Source organism: Sabethes cyaneus, chromosome 2 (genome assembly GCF_943734655.1).
Source record: "Sabethes cyaneus chromosome 2, idSabCyanKW18_F2, whole genome shotgun sequence".
Classification (NCBI taxonomy): Eukaryota; Metazoa; Arthropoda; class Insecta; order Diptera; family Culicidae; genus Sabethes; species Sabethes cyaneus.
This window is the reverse complement of record NC_071354.1, coordinates 180,684,804-180,708,354: the sequence shown is the minus strand read 5'-3', so window position 1 is coordinate 180,708,354 and position 23,551 is coordinate 180,684,804. Positions and strand designations below refer to the sequence as shown.

Below are 23,551 nucleotides of genomic sequence, written 5' to 3'. Positions count from 1 at the left end.
ATAATTACTCATCCCTCCCCACATTCCATTTTCCCAAAGTTTAATACGGACTGATCAACCCCTCTTACAATGCCACGCTCAAATGTCAATTTTTCACGCTAAACCTTACTGATCTAGAAATATGCTTATAAATTTTTCACATTGATTTTTTGGTACGCAATCAAATTATTGCTTACTTTACTTTTTCAGCGATGATCTGATTTTAGAATCAATGCCTAATTTAAGCCTCCATGTCTGTCAGCCTTGGGCTGCCATATTGTCATTCTACGGGCCCTAAGCTGGTTACGTAATTCGTAGCAGTCCCTATTGGCATTGACGATTTTACTTCATGGCTCATGTACCAAGACAGGAAAATTCGTCGACCACTTCAAAATAATTACCACCACCGTTCCAACACCCGAAGGTCTACTTAGCTCAATACCACAGCTCTACCGTTAACACTGATGATGCCAATGTCATCCGTGAACCATAGGAACTTATACAGATTTCGTGCACGCCTGGCCTTTGAATGCACGCTCCAATGCAATGTTGAACAGCAAGTTCGATGGTCCGCCAACTGCTTCAAACCATCGAACATCACAAACGAGATCGATATCTAACCCGCTATTCTTTCACTTGTTTTGAACCATCAAGGGTAGCACCTATCAGTCTAATCAGTTTTGTTGAAAAACCATGCTCAGGCATAATACGCCACAGCTCATTTCGCTTGACTGAATCGTACGCCGCCTTGAAATCTATAAACAAATCGTGAGTCTTCAAGCTGAGTTCCCGGAATTTATCGTGGATCTGTCGCAAGGTCCGTCGTCGAAAACCACAACGTCATTTCCTGCAACGTCCTCAGTCTATAAAACAGAACGCGTTAGAGAATTTATCAGGCCCCCCTCCTTATTATTGAACATAACAGGAATTGACACGTTCATGATAGCGTTGACACGCTGAACGTTTTAAAGAACCTTCTCCTATCGTGCCTCTCGAGCAATACTTCACCTTCACAAGAACGCAATCGCAGTGTTTCTAACGACGTTGAAGCATCTTTCCGGCAGCTCTGGTATCTCGTTACACTCTGAAGTGTTACAGCCAGACGTGTGCATCAGCCAACATGTGAGCTCTGACTCAAATCCTCTCGTCACTCACTCGCCAGTATTCTGCGTCACTACCCTCACTGGAAGGGACTGCAGCAGTAGCTTCTAACACTTCTCACGCTGTATTTAGTACTGTTCCCATCGTGGATGTACTTGCACTGCTCTTAAGTTTTTTGAAAGTACTCTACATTTGAATACGTTTGATCCCCGGAAGGATCGCACGTCCGGTAAGTGCCCTAGTACGTAGTCGATCTGAGAGCAGACCTCTCTATTAGGATGTTTCCAGGTATGCTTCCGGATGTTCCGTCATACAAAATAAATGCTACAATTAGCCATTTCTCTGGCTGCAACAAAGTTAATTAACCTCAGTTCATTGTCGTTTGTGGTAGATTGGAGGCTTTTTCTACCAGTAACAGAGCAAAACAACTCTTCGTGTCTGACCTATGCACTTGTATCCCCGATGACTATCTTTATGGCATGTCCTGGGCACTCTCGATACGTCCTATCGAGAAACGCATAGAACTCATAAAGAAACTTCATCGGGTTTACAGTTAAAGAATTTGCCCTTAATCCTCGCGTCAGATTCTGTAGCTCTCTTGCCAGGATACTAGACTTGACATTCCAAGTAACGAGTTTCCAATAATCGTTGTCCATTTTCGTTCACCAGGGCCCACACCGATTATTGCTTTGTTGTTCGTTTCCTAAAATATTATATTATATTCCAGTTGGTCACGACGGTACGACACTGGTCTAACAAGCCAGTCGTCGCATGTTCGAATCTCGACTGGGAGAGGCTAAAAGATTTAATAGGATTGTACCACTAGCTCCGCAGTTGTTAATCCATTAAGCACCACACTTTTCCCAGCAGGGATAGAAAGTTGACACTTTCAGGAAAATTCTTTTTTAGGTCAACTAAGAAAAAGCCGGTGACATGTATTTTTAATTTTGACCATGTGTCTCGCAACGCTACGTTGCGAAAACGCAACGCTGGGCGTTAAGGGTACTTAACGGTACGGTTAAGGGTACACTTTTCTACCGTTAAATCAAACTTGGGATTTTTTTTTTTGGGATTTTGAGAATCAATAAAGATTAAATGAACGACTAAGAGTATTACATGTTATGTTTTATGATAGATATCGAAACATTTGGGTTGTAGACCATCTTTGCACTACCCAGCAAACATTTTCGTACCTATATCAAAGTAACAAATATGATATATGTACCGATATATATCTAGAAAAATCGCATTCGATGCACGAAACCAGCATATGCGTACTGTGACAGGAGGCGATATACATACTGCAAATTATATGAAAACAATTCACATTCATAAGTATTTGTATACGATGAAATCCGACTCAACATGATTAGTTCCACAATGCTATACAATTCTGTGACGAAAATCGTATGTGAATCAGTTACTATCATTTTGTACGAATAAATGTAAACTAGGGTGCGCTTTATGAAGCTTTATGTACGATTTCGGGTTTGTTTAGCGATATTTAAGATGATTTTCACACATTATTATACGATTTGTGGTTTGCTGGGTAGACGCATAGTATGCATTTTGAATGCTAAATTAAATTACTAAATTAAATTAAATTACTACCAACACGTTCCGGAAAGGTTGTAGCATTAAATTTGGATCCATGAAACTTTCGTTGCTGTCACTCAATTCCTCCAGATATTCCGGAGGCAAAATTACTTTAACGATTTTATTACGCTCTTATCACAACGGCTGCTCCATCTGCCATCAGTGTTTGAAGCTGCGAATTCTATGTTATGTAATTTTTTATAATGTTTCCGGGATATTTTGAACAAGCGATAAACAAGATTTACATTCTTTTGTTTACTAAAAAGCACCGACATCAAATAAAACACCACAGCGAACGAACGAAAACAAACGTTCCCGTTTCAAATTTTGAATATCGTTTCTTCCTAGCGTTGCGTTTTCGCAACGCAAAGCTTAAAACCTATTTTAAAATTACAAAAATAATCAAAATTATGAAACAAAGTTTTTTTTGGCAAGCAACCGATTCTTACTAACACTGATTAATAGGTCAGACGTTAATAGAGGTAAAATCGAGTTTCATGAGCATTTTTTCTTTAACTATCTGAAAAATATCAAAACCTGTTGCTTAGTCACAGTTGTAATTATGTGACATGTAACATCTGACCTTTGAGCAAAAACAGGTCGATTAGATTTTTTCCAATCTTTCTTTGTTTCTCAGGGTCCAAGTTAATATCTTAAACCGGGCCTTCTCTAGAATCGAATGAAAGTACGTTGCGTTTTCACAACGCTGGGAGGAAATGGGTTAATTCATCATAGCTGGCGAGACACCGCGTTTCATAAATCACTCTCGATCAGTCGCTGTTGTACGCCGCCCCTAACCTGAGATACATCCGCACACATGAAAAGGAAACGACGATCCACCATCAGGAACCATTCCTAACCTGTTTGTATTTACCAGCACTCAGCAGAAGCAATGAGTGCCTTCTTCTCTGCAATCAATTTATTAAAAGACATTTTTATTGTCGAAAAATGGCAAAACAGTGACGAAAGAAAAACAAAAAACGCAGAAAGAACGATAAAATGGCACCAAAAACGGCAAAAAGCTCGAAAAACGCCAAAAACAGACAGCAAAAAAATTATGAAATGGTGGAAAAGAGAAGAAAAAAAAGACAAAAATACGACAGAGATGACAAAAACAACAAATACGAAGAAATAATTACGAGAAAGAAATAATATAAAGACGAAAAAAAGATAATATAAAGACGAAATATAATATAAAGTGTAAAAGACAACATTAAGATGACGAAAACACGACGAAAGAATAACGAAACGACAGCAAATAGACGATAAAAAGACGACGAAGGGACAATGAAAAAGTGACGAGAAGGTGAAAGGATGATGATGATGAAAAGTTGACAAAAATACGGTGAAAAAACACCGAAGAATGCCAACGAAGCGACAAAAATTCCAATAAAAAATTACGCCAACACGTTATAAAGGACCATATGACAGCAAACCGCTGAAAAGAAACGATAAAAACGATGTGAAGATGCCAGCAGGATAAAATGTTCCTGCTACAGGATCACCACTACCAACAAATGATCGGATATATGCAGCACATCTTTCTGATATTCCTCAGGACAAACTGGCTGTTCAAAGGATCCAGAATGTTTCCAGGATGATAGTATGAGGATATTTCTTCAAAAATTTTAAGGCTCCATGACAGTTCATTGTTCCTGGTATTAAAATCAACACTGAATATTAAAACGATGATGTTTTGTAGAACCATTCGCGTCAAAAACATTACACGAATGCACCAAACTGCTTCCACCAAGATTCTGCGCCGTCTCACTAGGCAAAAGCTACAACAGTTTGGGGTGAGGACAATTTTCCGGATTTTATTTCTTCAAAAAAGTGACCTGCCTCTTCGCCTGGTTTGAATCCTCTCGACTTCTATGCATGAACTTGCATGCTAGGCAAACTAGGCAGTACCAGAGGATAGACTTTCAAGTAACATTTGGAGAAGATTTGGAATGAAATCCCTCACTATATCGTGAGTGCCAGCTGTAACGCTTTTTAACAACGATTGTGACTGGTAATGAAACCAAAGGAAGAAACTAATTTGGACTAATTTAAGGCAAATGTTATGGATGTACTTCACACGAAATACGTTCAAAATTAAAATTTATGTAAGCGTCTTATTTTTGTGGTCATTTCTGACAGTTACTACTACTCACCCTATGTTCACTTAATCCTACTTACTAAACTGAATACAGAGAATATATTTTCAAGAACAGAATTGTTATTTCATTTAAGAAAACTGCTTTTGAAATTCATAGAAGTAATGACGACGTATTTCCCCTTAAACGCTACTTTTACGTTTTAATCCTAATTTCCTAGCGATCCGACCTGGTTAAGTGGATGAAAGACAATTGTACTAATAAGCAATAAGTATTCAATTCAGAACAAACTGAACGCAATAAGACGCCACTTGTGCAAAATCATCGATGCCATTCTCCAGCTTTTCTCGGTCTTCCTTCTTCTGTTAGGGAGCTAAACCACTGCATCCAACTATTGTGGTAGGACCCGTTTTCCTCGGACAATTGACGTGGAATAATCCATATAGGTTCTGCTCACCACATATTCAAAATCCTCGTCGTATGCCTTACCAAACTATAGGAAAGGGGATAGAAGTGACCAAACTGCCAATGTATCAACTCTTTATGTGCCGGGTCGAAACTGTTGGAGATTCTCGTAAGAAAGATGCTGTTTAGCAAAGTGAAATCTTACATCTCTGTAGAACAACATGACCGTTTCCCCAAACGTTCAATCAACACGAACCTTCTGCAGTTCTGTTCATTTTGTCTTCGTCAAATTGATGCTGCTCAAGTTGATACCATTTATACGAAACTTAAAGCTGCATTTGACCGTATTGATGATTTAATTCTGCTTCGAAAACTGTATCACTTAGGACCTTCTGAAGCAAACTCTCAGTAAAGTTATGCTGTACTGAATCGTACAGTCATTGCAATCGATCAGGAGTTCTACAGGGAAGTAACTTAAGGTAATTACTGTTCCCTATATTCTATAACGACGTTTGTTTTGTGATACCTCCTCTCCTGGCTGCAAGCTATTGTATGCTGATCAGGGATGGAAAAAACTCGCTTCTAGCGGTCAAGATCATAGGAGCGATCAGATTAAGATTCATTGACATCACTACTTGTAAGCGACAAACACTTTGTCGCGATCCATATAGATTATGACAAACCTCATGTCAGATCATGTTCATTGCATGATTGCGTTGAGAAATATACCAGATACAGACGATTGGTTGTGTGCATCGTATGAATCGCAATACAAACAACATGTGTGACCTTTTTTCTCGCAGCTAGGTAAAATGTAACACTATGATCGACTGCTGAGACTGTTTAGAGAACAAAATCTTGTGATCAACGCCAAAGATTCACTGTTTGTCATGATCTGTACGAATCGTGATCTGTGCGTATGACGATAACTCACAGATTTTATCAAAATCACTGATCTTCCATCCCTGATGCTGATGATTTGAAACATTCCTCACTGTGCGATCTGCTGAAGATTGCAAGCAACTGCAAGATCAATATACAAAACACACTTATAGCTAGGTATATAATAAACCATAATAAAAGTGCTATTAAAGCAAATCTATTATTCTTGCTTTATATTACCACGATAAAACTAGTTAGCTGTATCACGTCTCTTATAAACTTATCATACGTGTGGCATAGCAATACAATATGGTGCACCGATCAAAATGAATCTTATTCAACGGAAAGTGCCGAAAATTGATTATTTATGGTCTACATAAAAAACTGCTTAAGATTTTTCAACTGATTCAATTAGATTTTTTTCATTGAAAACATTGAAATATTGAACTTGTTGAAAATGGCTCGTAAACAACAAACAAGTTCTCATAATTTATAATATAGACAACAATTTCAGTGGTTAATAGTTCAAAATCATTTCCGATCTCGTGACTACATCTTGCCAATGTATTAATCCTCAAATTTCATTGCTTTATAAACAATACCCCGATAAGCTGCGCCATAAATCACTGCAGTGAATGTTGCTTGGAAGAAGATGACTCAATAATTCCTTCCAGAATTGAAGTCACCTTCTTCCAAAGCCCAGCCGACTTCATTCAAATCAAGCAAAACCGTCTGCCATTGACAACATTCACGTAGCCAAACAATCGACCGGCCTGGCCAGCCAGTGAATTAAACTCCCGCACAGCTCTGTAGCGGGGCATTGACCAACTATCTACTCGATTTGCTCGCCTGGCGTGATGTATCGGAATGAGGGTACTTTGTTTGCTCAATCGACAGGGATGAAACCATCTCAATAGAGCAGCACTATGGCAGTCGTTTGTCGTTTGTCAATCGATTGCGGTGAGGCGTGGAACGTCGATTGATTGATGAGTTTGCCAATATCGAACAGTGGCTATAGTTTCCGAGCGTAGTCTTGCAAACAGACACCAGGGGAGACAGATGCTTTTAGATTTATTTTCAATGAGAAATAAATTGATTGTGGTCGTTGAGAACAAGTCTGCTTACTGGGTGCTGTCGTATTCAAAAGGTAAATATAATGAGGAGTAAATTACTTACCGTGTTCTTGTCGTTTCGCAGGTCACACTCGAGAGTTTCACTTTGGGTAAGTTCGTTTCCTACACGGACAATGGCTGTCCGGATGGATACCTACAAGTGGCAGAAGCGGCACGAACTCCGGTCGGGGGCATGTGGTGCGGCACGACCTGGGGACCGGCGATTTTCTATAGTGAAACCCGGTCACTTATTATGACTGTTAAATTGCTCAGGTAAAAGGCCTTTCAATTAGCTGAGAAAATCCTCAGCACATCACACACACACTAAAATGTTTCTTTCTCCACATACGACAGACTATCGCGGGATCAAAGCGGATACAATTTTGACTTCCGGATACAGTACAAAGTGTTATCGCGGGACAGCGCCGTCGTCCGGTACGGCGGCATCAAGCACGAACACATTCCGCCCTGGACCAACGTTACCTACATCCCCAATTATCCGATAATTGACGATTTCACCAACTCGACGGCACACTCAGAGCAACAGTATGGCAACTACGACAGCACCGGCACCAGCGGTGGCCAGCGCCAGCGTGGAACGGTCGAGTTAAGCTTCGATAACTCAACCGGAAGAGGTTCGTCCGCCTACCCATCGTCTTCGTACGGTCCCAGTCGAAGCGGAGGCGGCAGCAGTTCCAGCGGTGGTCTGTTCAACCAGAACCGAGAACGGCCGTATTCAATTAGGAATCTTACTTCGCTGGCATTCCCACCGATGAATGCCGGCCAGGAGAACTACACCGAACCCAAGTATTACCTAGGTAACGGATGAATGAATGGTTCGCTCGAAAATTGTGATTCAATTTCAGTGGCCCTGCTCTTGGGTGGTCCTTCAACGTCCTCGCGAAATGTTACAGAAATAGCACACAAAAAACTCTAACGGTTGCATTTTTTCCCCTCTCTCTCTCGATGGCTCTTATCTTATATTAGATCGCACAGAGTTTTCATGAATTCTTTTTTGATACTTGGCAAATTCCGGAAGCAAGAAATAAATCTGTATTGAAATAAATTTACTCAGCAGAATATCTGCTTAATGTAATAAATTAATGTCAGCTAGCGTACACTTCGTTGAATCAAAATTTAGGCTGTCTTTTTGTTGTTGAATAATAAGTAGAGTTTAAGAGCATTTTTAGCTTTATTTATTCCTTGTTGCCTACTCCTAAACATTTGTGCTAATGAAAAAATAAGTTACATAAGTTATTCACAAAAAATTATCCTTTCGAAATTATTACCTATATAACTCTAAGAAGCTCTTGCGTTCCAGTGGATAACAGCCTGAATTCCTATAGCAAAGCAAAATAGAGTCTTGCCTCCGGAACTTGGCCTTCTGTTTTTATTCGGCGGATTTCGCAGTCTGCAGTTCGAGTACAGGATAAAAGCGTTGTTGATCCTGTTGACGCTCACAGCCTCTTCCAATCGAAATTCGATTCGAACATACGACGTCTGACTTGTTAGAACAGTGTCGTATCTCGAGGCCAACTGGCAAGCGGACTATATGTGTATGATAATATGAGAACCAACATGTGCTCCTCATCTTGATAGCTACTAACCAAGCCACCCCAGTGCATGATGCTGCAGATAATTGAATAGAGTACTCTTCTCCATTGGATACAGTTGCACAGTCCCACCATCATCAGCATCCGTGTTCGTTTGCCGATGGCTTTGATGGGGCTGTCGGTGTATTCGAGTGCAGCAATAGACGACACTCATCTTGTTTCGTATCGCATTTTCTCTTTCAACCAATTGCAACAGGTGACCTGATGCCTGGAACGTACTGCTCCCGGATATTCACCAACTGTGATAAGAAAGCCTGCCGGTTACAATCGCCCAATTTTCCGGGCGTCTATCCGAGGAATTTGACCTGCTACTTTGCGGTGCGACAGGTGAGTGACATTCAGACTACCTAATAGATTCGTTCGGTAGGAAAGAGAGCGTTGATAATTTATTGCATAGCAACATGACGAAGCTATATTTTCAGTCCCAAATCCACTTATCTACATCCCAAACAATCTGTTCGATCCAGCTCACGTAGGAAGCAATTTTGGTGTAAATTGCCAGACTGTTGCCAAAACCACAGGCATCTTGCCCCCAGGAAATAATCCCTATCAGGTGATACAAGCAGCCCTTCTTTTCGATACGGACCTGAAGCGGTCCACCGGAATCTCCTCTGCAAGTATCCCTCCCGGCGCCACTACCTGCACAAATTTGACCATCGGTTACACCGTTAGACAGTTTCCCACTCTTCGGAAAGGCTTCGGCGCATATAGCCGAGTTGTAGATTTCCAGTGAGACTTTGTTTAACTTTCGGGCAGGATTCTCCACTGAAACAATAACATTTACCTCTTAATTTAGCAACTATCTAGCAGTTAACTCTATATTTTAACTTACGAAAGCCAAGCCGTCCAAATCCACTGGCGATAGCCGAGGTATGGTTCAACTTAACGGATGTCGCCAAACAAGCGGGCCTAATGTAGGTAGAAAAGCGCACATCGCGTTTCAACCTAATCAGCGCTATATCATGATACGCTCGGGTACTTTTATATTCTGGATGCCTTACAACCTCGTCAATGTCAAAATCTATTTGATGGTCATAATCGTTATCCAAATCATGCTCTCCTAATCGAACCACTACCGGTTTTCCTCTAAAATAACGGTGAATGATGATAATATTTTCATAAAACACAGCTAATTTACTGCGCAATAATACCTGGCACTGTCAGCACTACAATGGGCCGCAGTCACAACGTAGCGTTCGCTGATCAATGATCCTCCGCACAGAAATTGATAATCCTCGTCCTCGTCGTGATCCGAAAACCAGCCAATCAACGCTTGATGAGGAAATTCACCCTCCTCAGCCTCTACACCGCCAACAATGACGTCAATCGTTTTCGAGCATTGAAACACTTCCTGGAACACCGGAACTGGTCGGGCTATTAGCGGTATAATGGCCGTTTTCGTCACCGTTAATTTGCGATATTCTAAACATTCTGTCAAATAATTCCCCTTCGAATTAAGCACCGTTGTTCACTATTTTAAAATAATACTTACTCATTTCAGCTGTCCATTGTGCTGGAATTGAATTTGTTTACTATTTGAGTGCATCTATCTATCGTTCATAGAACCTACCTTCGATTTGTACTATGCACCATAACGTTACCAAGGCAAGCAGCATTTTTTTCACCATATTAACATTTCAACTTCGAATGATGATTGCTCCGCGACTTCAGTTCCACTTATGACGCCATGCTGTTTCGACGTCTTCATGTACGCTTCTTCCACGATACCTGTAGTAGGTAGAGTGAACCTGTAGAGTGCTGATTTGATTTATTTACATGTTTATCGAGTGTCTACACCTAATACTTCTCATCTCGTGTTTGACGGGGAACTAATAGACATATCGCAGCATGTACAAGCAGCAGGGCAGCAGACTTCCATCTAATTTCAAACTGGATGACACCGGTATCAGATCGCATTCAGAAGTAAAAATAGAAACGAAATTATTTTTTAGTGTTCAGGATATCCGTAAGTGTCTGATGATTTGCATGTTTTCTGACTTTGACTTCTGACTTATAGATTTTCGCTCATTTTTAAACTAATTTTGTTACGATCCAACCACTGGAAATAGCTGAAAAATCATACTCTTATGTATTCCAGTGACTTGTGAAACAAATTCGAAGTAAAAAGAAGCTGTTCCTATAAAATCTTGTTTTGCAATAACTGTTTTGCAATAAACTTCGGAAGCCAAACAACGTATTGGAACCAATTTTTATTGATCTGTTGTTAGATGTTTGAAGAAGACTTTTACAGCCTTTGAGTCTTGTAAACGAAACACAACTTCAGAAAAAAGAAAAAGACGACATTGAGGTAGTCGAAAAAAAATAAAATTTGAATAAATGTCGTCTACAAAAGTCTACCAACAAGACGAAATGTTGGTTCCAATGCGTTGTTTAGTTCAGACAAAAAGGTACATGAAGTTTGAAAACCCTAATTTTATAAGTGTCAGCTTCTTATTGTGTCGAACTAGTTCGACACAGATTTACCTCCCGTGCTCAGATCGTTACAAAATTAGTATCAAAATATGCAAAAAAAAATTTTTAGAATCGAAATATATACTTAAAATTGCGAACGTTTTTGTACACTACATACATATATTGGGGTGTACTAGGGTTAGAAGTACGAGAAATGAACATGTAACGAAAAGTGGTTACGATTTGCACGCTTATAACTCCAAAGAATCAAGTGGAATTAGAAATGATACTTAATTCCATTCAACTCATTGAAATCAAGAGGAAGGAAGAAAGCGTGGACCTCCCGTACCAAAAACTTCCCTTGAAGATATTGTTTAATTTACAGATTACATTATGCAGTATGCAGTAGTTGGGAGTATCTTTGCTAATAAAGGATACTCCGGACCCTCGGAGATGAACTTATGGTTTTTAGACCAAAAGCCAGGCTCTCTGCAAATAGATTAAATATACCAACTACAGAGTAGAAAAGAGGGTAACGCCTAGACAAGGTTTACTTTGTAGCCATTCCATTACCCTGCCACATATATAGTTTTAATAATCGTAATTATGATCCAAATAAAAATACACATTGTAAAAAAAAAACGATCTCACCAATATTTGCCGTTCCTTTCACCCCAGAACGACAGATGTACATACTTGCTATCAGATGAGCAGTATTTTTTCCATTTCATGCTGTTTCACGTCAGTCATTCCAAAAGACCTTCAATATGTATTCCCGGGTACCCTCATACGCTTATAGCACCATCACATACGGTCCGAGAATTAAACTTCCAGATTACCATCATACTCCGAACAAGCCATATGGCAGCTTCTTTGGTCGTTGCAGGACTTTTGGCAGAAAATTCTTCAAGAAAACCATCGATCACAAGGGCCGCAACCTGTGCTAATAACTCACATTGTAGTTTGACCGATAAATGTAATCCATGCAGGTCCTTGAACATCGTCTAGTAATGTTTTAAATTAATATAATAGGTAGCACACAACACAAATTTTTCAAAAAATATGCACAAATTTACATTAACGAAAAAAATTGACGTCCGGCTGTACGCGTTGCTTGCTTCGATCTTCTCTTTTCACTAAGTTAGAAAATAAAATAAAAATTGTTCGAGCCATTGAAATAAGCATAAATATAAGGCACTGTCAAGAATGAACGATTTCATTCCAGTTCCAGTCGCATATAAGCACGTGTTACGTGTTACGTCATAACAGTGGTGAATATAGATTTCGATGAATTTCCTAGATATAATTTTTGGTCGATGAGTCAGGTCACTAATTCAAGTTCACACTTAGTGTGTCTAAATGATTAGGTGCAGTTAAGCTGTCCAGCTTAATTTCGGAAAATTTATAGCCTGTAAATCATTGTGTTACTGATAACTGGCTAGAGTAGATGTAAAAAGAAAGCTGTGTCAAAAGTAAAATAAAGTGAATCGACGTTCGTCACAACAACAGGCTTTGGTTTCACAGGGCCTGTACGACAATATTCTTATACACTTGCGATTTCGTTTAATTGGAATATTCGAATCTAAAAAAAAGTACCAGAATCTTTACGTCTCAAAAGGTCAGGAATTATTTATTCTATAAAACCTTGACCAAGTTGATGTCTTGAAAGTAGATAATCTCGTAAAAGAGTACAACTTTCTGTTCTCTTGATGTCCTGAGAGTAAACCGTTAAAGAAAATAGAAACAGAAAACATCGAGGGGGTTGCTGCGCTATTTTCTTTAACGGTTTACTCTCAGGACACCAAGATTCAATTTATTCGAAACTAAAGACTTCTATGGTAATGTGGTAGACGGAATATTCGAGCGTGTGACGTGAACGTGTGTGACATGTGCAGAAATTTTCAGAATGGAGAACTTCATTCAAAGAATAGCGACGGAATTCTTTACATACTTTCGGTTGTATTGCTGTCCTGTCTAGTAGAAAAATAACTGAAAAGCGGAATGCCAAGCAAACTTATAAGATTCAGAAAACGATAATAATAACTCAGACTATATCTGGTCATTCTGAAAAATCTAAAACAGTAGGCACTACGAAAAAAATATAGGATTTGAGTATTAGTGCTGGATCATTTTTCAACCAATTCAGAAGATGTTTGCAACAATCCGCCAGATATTTTTCTCCAAATTGAACAATAGAGTAGGGCGGGGCATAAGTGCGATGTTTGAAGTTGTCATCAATTTTCGTGAGATATAAAGAAGGACAACAACATAATATATTTTATAGTGATGCAGCGACTCAATGTCTTTACATTCAACTATAAGTCATCTCACGAAAGTCACTCACTATAAGTCATGGTCTATAAGTCGATTCGGTTACATTTCATTTTCATTATATAGGGTACGGGAGGGTATTTTCAGCAGGTTTGGTTTCTAAATTCAGCCTATTTGCCTTTTCTTTCGCCAATAAAACTACTTTGCCGACATACAATTTTAATATGTTATAACTATTTTCTCAAGACTGTAAGTAATCTGCTATTCTTTATTCAAAGAACGTCAAAACCACCTGTTCTTCCACTAGAACTAGGCCACAGACCGAAAAAATAGATGCAATCGCTTAATGGGCTGTAAATACCCTCCCGTGCCCAATAAAAGATATAAAAGATTATTATAAATGTTACTATAAAATTGCTGGACATTTTATTTAGCCAACGACATATAAACAGTTATGTTTCATTCAGTAGTATAGTAGCTATTAGCATTTGAAATCTTTCATTCAAATGTTACACTTGTATTTTCGTCTTCACAAAGTCCTACCCGGTATAGTAAACAAGGAAGTAGTCCTACGTCAAAAGCGCCAGAAGGAGAAAAAAATCGCGAAGAATTAATACAAGTATTTCGAGCTCATGACATACGCAAGTTTTACGAGAAGGCAAACCAATCTCGAAAGAGCTACACACCGAAACCGAACATGTGTACGAACGAGGAACGCAATCTGATCTCCAAACGAGTGCGAGGTGGTCGACAGGTGAATTATAATAGTCCTTCGATGAACCTCAATGGGCGAAGTGGCAGGAAGAGGCGGGATGGAAGTTAACCCAGGAATGCCCGTTGAAGATAGTATCGGGCACTACTGATCTCTAAAAAGCTAAACGAGAAATCGGGTTGCGGAAGACCAACTAGGCCGCCGGTAAGGACCGCCTACCAGCAGAGCCACGAAACACTGATAGTGGTTCTACACTTGGTTCCTTCCAAGACTTGGGAAGAAAAGCCACCGGAAAAATATATGGAGGGGCAAAAAGGGTGATTGGCTCGACTGCTGCAACTATCGCTGGTTAACGCCTTCTACAAGGTACACGCTCAGATCCTGTTACGGTGGTCGTCACTGACAGTACAAGGCTTTGTAGGGGATTAATCCATGGCAGCTCGCGCCACTGCCGAACAAATTTCCACCTTCCAACAGATCTTCAGAGTTGGAGCCACCTATCGTCTGTCGACTCGGCGTGTTGAGGATAGACGAGGAACAGGGCTAGGTGTTCCTCTCCTATTCTCCTCTCCACCTTCTTCGTTTCTTTCTTTTTCGGCAGAGAGAGCCTGCTCGGTAAGAAATGGTCCACTGCATAAGTGACCGGCTTGATGCAGCAAGAGCAAATTAGAGTGGAGGGCGCCCTGGTACTCCACAGGCTCCGTTGCGGCAGAGAATTTATAGAACGTAATAGCCATGGATAACGGCTATTAAAACCATTCTCCTTTTAGGGGCTATGGACCCTTTGCTTTGGTTCTTAGTAGTCATACCTTCTACAAAGAACTGTCATTGCAGGCGGAGAGTTCACACTCAGCATTCGCATGACTGCCTCCTTCTCCTTCCCTGTCCGCATACGACCCTAGTTTTCACCAGTTGTCAGATTTTCACTAAGGAACGTATCCCGGATGGTACCACGAGGAGGTAGGGATAGAAGTTGCTGAATAAGAGGCTGTGGACCTCCGTGGAATCTGTTTTATAGCTGCATGTATAAAATAGCCGTAGACCGCGAGGTTCTGGAGCGCATTATTCAACCATTTACAATCCCAAGACACATGACCTTGGTACACGAAAGGAAAAGGCTCAAAGGAGACAAATGCGCAACGTCTGCGGACGGTAACCGTCAGATAACTTTACTTTATTGCTCCTATCTCACGATATTTGGATCTTGATATATATACACTTTCAATTTTTAATTCACAAAGGTAATATAAGCTAGTAAAACAACATATGTTAGTAGTTCACTTTGCCAAACCTCAACAAATTCGAAAGCATTGCGGAAAAACAACAAGAAGCCGCTGCGGAAATAAATGCTCACCGTGAGTTGTAAATTTCGAAAACTTGGTGCTCGAGCTGTTATTGTGCTACTACGCCATACGTACCACACGCATTTCCGACTGCAAAAAAAACCATTACGGCTCGTACCATAAAGTCCATCGAAGCTGTTCCCAGTGGTAATTCATTGCGATTGACATTATCACAATTTTCACAATTTGAGCCAATCTGTGGAAACAAGCCAAATCGACTTCTATGCCGTGTTGGTACAATCATGTTCGCAACTTGTCTATGATTTCCCGTCGCTGCGAGTTGGATTTACATATTCCCATTATCCCTGGTGTGTTGCCCTCTATCTATTTACCTTCCTCTTGCTCTCTTTCTTCCCCATTCGAACTTGTCCAGTTCGAATAGTTATTGTCTCGAAACGAGTGTAAAATTGCGCCAATTTAAAATTCGTTTTCCTTGCTTTCACAGCACGATGTCCCACCGGGCAAGCATGCCTTCATCGTCATCAGCCAGCCGAAAGGGAACCTCGTGTGGATTTCCAACGATGCCTCGGCTGTTATTGCCAGCGGTGGCGGCAGCGGAACAGGAGGTGGTGGCAGCGGCACGAGCAGCGATAAGGAAAAGTACAAACCTCGGCTGCACACCTGGAACGAGTGCGACAGTGTGCAGGTAAGTTGCGGATCTTTTCGGTTAATAGCCCGGATATACACAGAGAGAAGGACCTATTCCGGAAGGTTCGACTTGTCGCTGTCCGTTACTTTCCCAACCCCACAGACGGTCTTCGACCGAAGAGCGCTATTTAGCTTTTGCCGTATCCGTGCGGTGTAGACCCACAGCCCACAGCTCGATAGCGTCTACAGTTTCACGTGTTTTTGTTTTGTTTTAAATTAGTACAAACTTGCTCCATTATTAACGTAGTTATCCAACATATTTTCTGAGTTTGAATGCCATGCTTATCTTCAGTTGCCCTGTTAGTTAGCTTAATGTTTACTTGCGAAAGAAGGGAGCTTCACTATCAAGCCAAGCAAGCCGCACTCTTCAAATCGAGAAACCACCCACCTAACTTTGTGATAACACGAACTGCAACAATATGGAGATGCCAGCCACGTAATGTAATAAAAAGAGCTTAACTGTGAAATCGTTGTACCGTGTGTAAAACTGCCGAGTGTTAGGGTGTCCTTAATTTGAACAATGCTGTTTCACGTACTCAACTCCCATTCGTTTTCATATGGAGTCTGACAGGAAAAAATGAAATGTTTAGCTGTAGAGCTTCACCCTACGCAGGAAGATGTCGTTTCCTTCCAAACCACAGGTTTTAGGTACCCTCATGTTTTATCAGGCAAGCAGAAAACCGTCCGTACGAGCATAAGAAAGCCTAAAAGCTACCGCAAACAGCACACCAGCCGATTAGGGTTAAGCTCATAAGCAATTCTGGTCTCACATTTTCGGAACCATTGAATCAGTGTATGTGTGCCGGGAAAGTATTCGGGCTATGGGATGAAACACTTTCCACTTTTTCAAAGTAGAAAAAGCAGCAGAAGAAACGATTATATTGTTTCGAGATTTTGGTGCACAAAACCAATCGAATATCGAAGGGATTTTTACGTAAATAGTCTTTTCAAAAACAATATCTATTCCATTAAAATTTTATTTTATGTCAATTCAATCAAAACGATCAGATACACTCAGTGAAGACAACATGTCAAAAGCAATATTTTCAATTTTCGTTGCGAAACATCAGATATGTAATCACAAATGTAACATGTGCAGGTCCAACTCTGTATTAGCGCAGAGACAATTCCATGAAATGGATTTTGTGTAATTAAAACATCCAAATACAGATGCATTACTACGCTGCTGTATCAACTCCGGAAACAGACAAACTAATAATGCTAATGGTTTCGACTTAGTTGGAAGTACCCAGGCTGCAATAATTAATCGCCAGTCTGGACCAGGAAGGATATAGCAAGCACATTTGATTACATGTCATGATGAAAACCTAAATTGTACCTTCTATCCTGCACTCATATGCTCTTGATAATTATATCTTGATCTGACTACAATGGACCGAGCAAGTCGAGCAGATGCCGGCAGAGGATAGTTTCATCCTTCTTTGTGATGAGACTTCATCGGTACGTACTGTTAATGCAGAAAGAAGCCCAATGTGACGGTTCCAAAAGGATGCAGCTGACTTGTACATGTTGCGTTCTATCTTTCTACTCAAAACCATTTTTTTGGAATAGGTATTAGAAATATTTTGGAAACGAAGATAGTATCTGATGCGAAGTATGATTCATTGGATGAACTGGAAAATTTTTATATACTCAATTTTATTGGGTTGTGCATAGCATAAAACATTCGGGTACCAATCGAAAGAGCGTAGATGTGAGCGATTTTCTACGGACCTACGAATCAAATGCTCGTATTTACAGATTTTCATTTTACGGGACAGATTGAAAATTTCTTTCACTAATAAAAATTACAAGTACGCTCCACGCGGTGAATAATATCCCGATAAGTATCACGTTATTCAATAAGAGCCTATATGAAACTTCTAAAACATTTTTTTCTAAGAGATTGAGAGAAAAGAACAATAGGGAGGATTGCAGTGAATTAAAAATGCCAAAATGGTGTTGATGGCAAGATATTCATCACTTGTCGGATTTTGTTTTCTGACCGTAGCATATTCACAACAATAGTAATAATGATGTTTTTCTGGTTGGAGGACGGGAAAACGCTGGAATAGTTTGGTTTCTATTTCTCTGCATATTTTGCCAATTCCTGATATGATTTCTATAGTGCGAAAGAGCCACAAAATCCTTTACTACTATCATGCGCGTACGGTAGTTCATTATAACCTAGGAACTGTAATCCTTGTTTTATTTGTATTAATTATCTTTACTCTTTTTCTGTAATTTTCAAAAGCTGATTTGCATTTAAAACGTCAGGAAACACAGCAAAAATATAATGAAAAGATCACTAACATACGAAGAAAAGACAGCGAACAGATGAAGAAAAGGCGGCGTTCTTTTCCATATTTTTTTCAAAATAATAAACGTTAGTCATAATAGACGATAGGCATAATGGATGATAGGCATAATGGAGGTTAGGCATAATTTATACAACTTTGCTTTCTTAAATATACGCACCTGAGCCAATCATAGCTCCGTCAGAATACAATAAAAACCGGGGCCGCCGATTAAATCATTTGGCATAAGGCTGTTTGACATAACGTCATTGGCATTATCCCGTAAATATGTGTTATGATTTTTCTTTTACGTTGAAGGTGTTTTAAACACCATGCATTATGCCTTCCGCACATTATGCCTATCGTCCATTATGCCTTTCGTTATTTGACTCACCCTTTGCAATGCTTTTTTAAACTGACTCGATTGGACCTATTGCAAGCTAACGGTAAATTGCTTAACGCCCATTCCCAACTAACAATTCTACAGCCGTTTAGCTTTATTTAACGCTAACTAGTTTTCAAAAGTTGCAAAATTTTGATAACGCGTATACAGTATTCTCCCCAATAAGGACGCTAATAGAGACCGCGTTAATCGAAACCGTGTTAATGGAGTCTACGTAGCATATGGGAATTGATTTAATTGGTTCCAACATGGAATAAGTCGTGATCTTGACCGTATAGAAAGTTGGTGTCTTCGACAAAGTTGTTCAGCAGATCGAGGGCTTTTCGTTGGATTGTAGTATTTCGGAATTGCCTCACTACGTGGTGCTAGCGTATACGTAATATTTTTGTATAGGTTGTATCTTCCACTGCTGACTATCTAGAAAGTTGCGGTCTTCGGGAAGGTTGCTAAAATGACTATCACCTTCAAAATGGCATGAGAAATAGCGCAAAACTGACTCACTACGTGGCGCTAGTGTATATGTGATATGCTTAGACAGACTGTATCTTGCGCTGCTGACTATCTAGAAAGTTGCTGTCTTCGGGAAAGTTACTTAAATGACTGCTATCTTCAAGATGGTTTGGAAAATAATGCAGAATTGACTCAACGGACGGCGCTAGTGTATTTGTGATATTTTGTGTTTGCCATAAAACTCATGATTTTAGTAATGTACAAGAAATTGCTTTCTTCGGAAAGGTTGTTCAAGTGACAGTGGTTATTTAACTAGTAACTAGGCGAAAAAAAAACAAAGAGATTTTTTAATCACGCAAAAAATTGAGATTTTCAAGAATTTTTACTTGAAGTCTTATCGTGAAACCCGAATCCAGACTAACAGACGTAACACTTCGAATAAATTTTCTAACAAAACATTGTTTCAATGACACCCCCAAAATTTGGAAAAAACACTAGCATCATCTGGTGCAGTCTTCACACTACGCAAAGCAGTTCGTTATAAATTTAGCAATGCTATAAATTTACTTGTATATTATCTGACAACAGCGCCAGCGCAAGCGAGTGGCGTTCTCGCGCAGCGACTGTTGTTTGAGTCTTTGCTTAAGTGAATATTTGAAATGATCGTTTTTATTGGCGATGGAATGAGGCTTCAGTATTACGTCTGTTAGTCTGTGCCGAATCTATTCTTACTTTTCATGTATACGTTATTATTTTCCATGCAAAAAAACTTCCGAAATAGGGTCAAAATCGGAAGATTTTTTTTGCCGATTTTCGGAAATTACATTATTTGTACTTCCACTTTTGTTTCGTTCTACAAGCGTCAGCACTCCGTACACTCTTTTTTCGAATTCTTTAGGCTGCAAAACCCAGAGATCATTGATTTTATATAAAAAAAAATTACTCAGGTTTAACAAAAAAAATTTTTGCCCCCCGATTTTTAAAGCCAATTTTAAAGGGCGGGGGGACAAAAACTTTAGAAATAATTTGCAATGGCCTAAATGTTGCTATAGAATAAAATTGAGCGTTGTGCGTTGAGCGTTCAGCATTGCAAGGTACAGCCTGTATAAGAATACTACACATACGCGAGTGAGTTCTGCGCAATTTTCCATACCATCTTGAAGGTGTCAGTCATTTGAGCAACCTTCCCGAAGACCGCAACTTTCTAGATAGTCTGCAGCGTAAGATCCAGCCTGTATAAACAAGTTCTGCGCTATTTTTCATACCATCTTGAAGGTGTCAGTCATTTGAGCAACTTTCCCGAAGACCGCAACTTTCTAGATAGTCAGCAGCGCAAGACATAGCCCTACAGGCTAGAGTATTACATATACGTTAGCGCCATGTAGTGTGACAATTCCGCAATAATATAATCCAATGAAAACCCGTTGATGTACGTTGTTCAGTTGTTCAATTGTTCAGTGTCACCACAAGACACCAACCTTCTATACGGTCAAGATCACGAGTTATTCCATGTTGGAACCAATTAAGTCAATTCCCATGCTACGTAGACTCCGATAAAGACGTTTGACCGCGTTAATGGAATCACTCGAGACCGTCCTTATTGGAAACGTTCTTATTCGAAACCATGTTATTCGGCGAACTGCTGTATTTTGGCCACTTATTCCAGTATGTCCGATAAAGTTTAATGCGCATATGCTGCACAACTACGGAAACTGCTGAAAATTTATTATTTATTTTTTCGAATATTTTATTATGGTCGCAGTAAAACTTTCACTTATTTGCACACGGTTATATATTTTCAACTTGATGAAGCTATCTGGGTGATTTAACTTTTTACGCAGTAAACTTTATGCTTTATAGTTTAGTCGAACTCAGCGAATGCTTCATTAAATTATAGCGGTGGCCTTCAATCAGCGGAGAACATAATCGATTCTATTACTGCTTTTAGCAGAGCGTTATATACCTGCTTGAGTTTACCTACTGACTCTTCAAGAGGATATAAAAACCTTCTGAAGGGTGGGTCCCTTGGTCGGCAGGCAGTAATATAGCGGGCTTCAGAAAATTCTAGTGGTACTCATAGTTTTACTAGCGGCTTTATGAAATTGGTCGTGAAACCCACTAGAGGAACGGAATAAAACTTGAATCGCTGCTTGGGTTATGCCTACCGTACATTATGCCTTTCGTCCATTATGTCTAACATCAGTATGCCTAACGTTCGTATGCCTAATGGGGTAAACCCAGATAAAAATACGATGAAAAGTTTATGAAAGACGGCAAGAATAATCTGCCAAAACAGCGATAAAAGAAAAACGAAAAACAAGAAAAAGTTGTTTAAAAATTGTCAAAAAGGCGACAAAACATGACGAATATACGAGAGAAAGAGGACGAAATAACGACCAAAAGACAGACAAAGAACAACATCTTTCTTATCATGGTTACAAACAGCACGAAGCAAAAATGAAAAAAAGGTTACGAAATGACAAGTGCGAAACAAGGTCGGAAAACTACGAAAAGATGATAAGAAATTGAAAAATATGATAAAGTGACGATGAAAACACAGCAACAAAAAAGAAGTCAAAAACGGCAGAAAGCTGCGAGAAGAACAATGGAAAGATGACGAAAACGTAAAATGACGATGAAATGAAAAAAAAAGTTAAAAAAATACGACGAAAGGACGATGAAGAGATTACAAAAACACGAGAGAAAAACTACGAAAAGCCGCCGCAAATAGAAACGAAAAGACAACGGAAAAATGATGAAAAACTGTTGACAAGTAAGTGAAAAGAAAACGAAAAAAATTGAAGACGGCGATGAAAAGACAACGAAAAATGGCTAAAGAAGAAACAAAATATGTCAGAAAGGAAAATAAAAACGATGAGAAGAAATTATGGATAACGGAGAGACGAAAAACACGACAAACAGTAACAAGAAATACCAAAAAAGACTACACATGAGAACGTAAAGACGCGATCATGAGTAGCCACAAAGGAGATTAAAAAATGACAACAAATCGCTCAAAACAGACAAAAACCGATGTAAAGATGCCAGAAACGTTTAATGACTACGTTTCTGGCATCTGGCAAAACGAAAAACGGCTAACACACGTTATAATTATACCATCCTCATGTTTTGTTGTCTTGACATTTATAATAAGGTCAGGCATTAATTAATTAGTTATAAGTTATAACTACCTTTATAAGTAAATTGTACCTTGCAGCAATTTTACGAACCCTACGCAAATCCGTTTTTTAATAATTTTTATCCTGTACTTACTAAATACATTGAAAATATGCTTGTCTAGCAAGGAGGGGTGCAATGAAGAGGCAGTAATGAAGCATTGATGGTTCAAATTGCTAAATCGCAAACATGTGTGGCAAACGCAGAAAATAACCATGCTAATAATTTTCGCTTGGGACTCTAAATAGGTGGAAACTCCGCAATATAATTTTCCATTCTTACCGCGTCACGCTTTTTCTCCCCTGAGATACTGTCAACACCTTTGTTTCATTACTATCGTCTACTGTTTCCTGCGTCGATTGTAAAAAAAAAAACTATCTTTATAAAAGAAATGACAAGAAGTAAACAGGAAAAGGCGACAGAGTACATATAACAAAAACGAAAACGAAACCGAATGACTGGAAATGAAAGAAACAACACGGATGAAGAAAGACGAAAGAAAGATTGAGAACGAAAATGGAGAATAAGCGTCTTAAAGTATCATGAACCGATTTGGTTCAAAAACAGTCTCGACCTATTGGGGAACAGTGAGACAAAATAACACTTTCACACTTGTGTGTGGTTCTAGCTAATTTTGGTTATAACCAAAACGTCAGACATTTTTTTCCATTCAATCGTACTATTATCACAAATTCACAAAATATTCGCTTAGGAAATGAACCGTACACAAAAATATGACGCAGGTACGCGTGCAACTTTCAACCACAAACAAACAAACATAACACTCAATGTCACATTTTTCGCACGCTGTAGTAGTCATTTCAAATTAATTATTGGTTGGAAAAGTCTCCGTTTTAGTCACGGTGGCGCTTTTTGACGAAAGGAAGGGAATGCCCCATAAAAAATACTTGATATTTCGAGGGATACTCCTTTTGCTGTTTGATATTTGGCAATGTCGATCATAAATGGTGCTAGTGTTCGGACAAAATGTGTGATAAGATAATATTTGTTGATTTTACTTCCAAGAGTTATGTCTCTTTGTCTATGTTTC

General features: G+C 39.3%; 1 protein-coding gene across 1 annotated transcript in view; it reads left to right on the top strand.

The window, feature by feature from the left end:
- The window catches only part of LOC128736410 (uncharacterized), a 94,395-nt gene that overhangs the window by 37,480 nt on the left and 33,364 nt on the right, over positions 1-23,551 (top strand). Inside the window, exons 4-7 of the mRNA XM_053830893.1 lie at positions 7,260-7,447; positions 7,529-7,992; positions 8,984-9,114; positions 15,971-16,171. Coding sequence (XP_053686868.1) covers positions 7,260-7,447; positions 7,529-7,992; positions 8,984-9,114; positions 15,971-16,171 — 984 coding nt within the window. The remainder of the gene's footprint in view (positions 1-7,259; positions 7,448-7,528; positions 7,993-8,983; positions 9,115-15,970; positions 16,172-23,551) is intronic.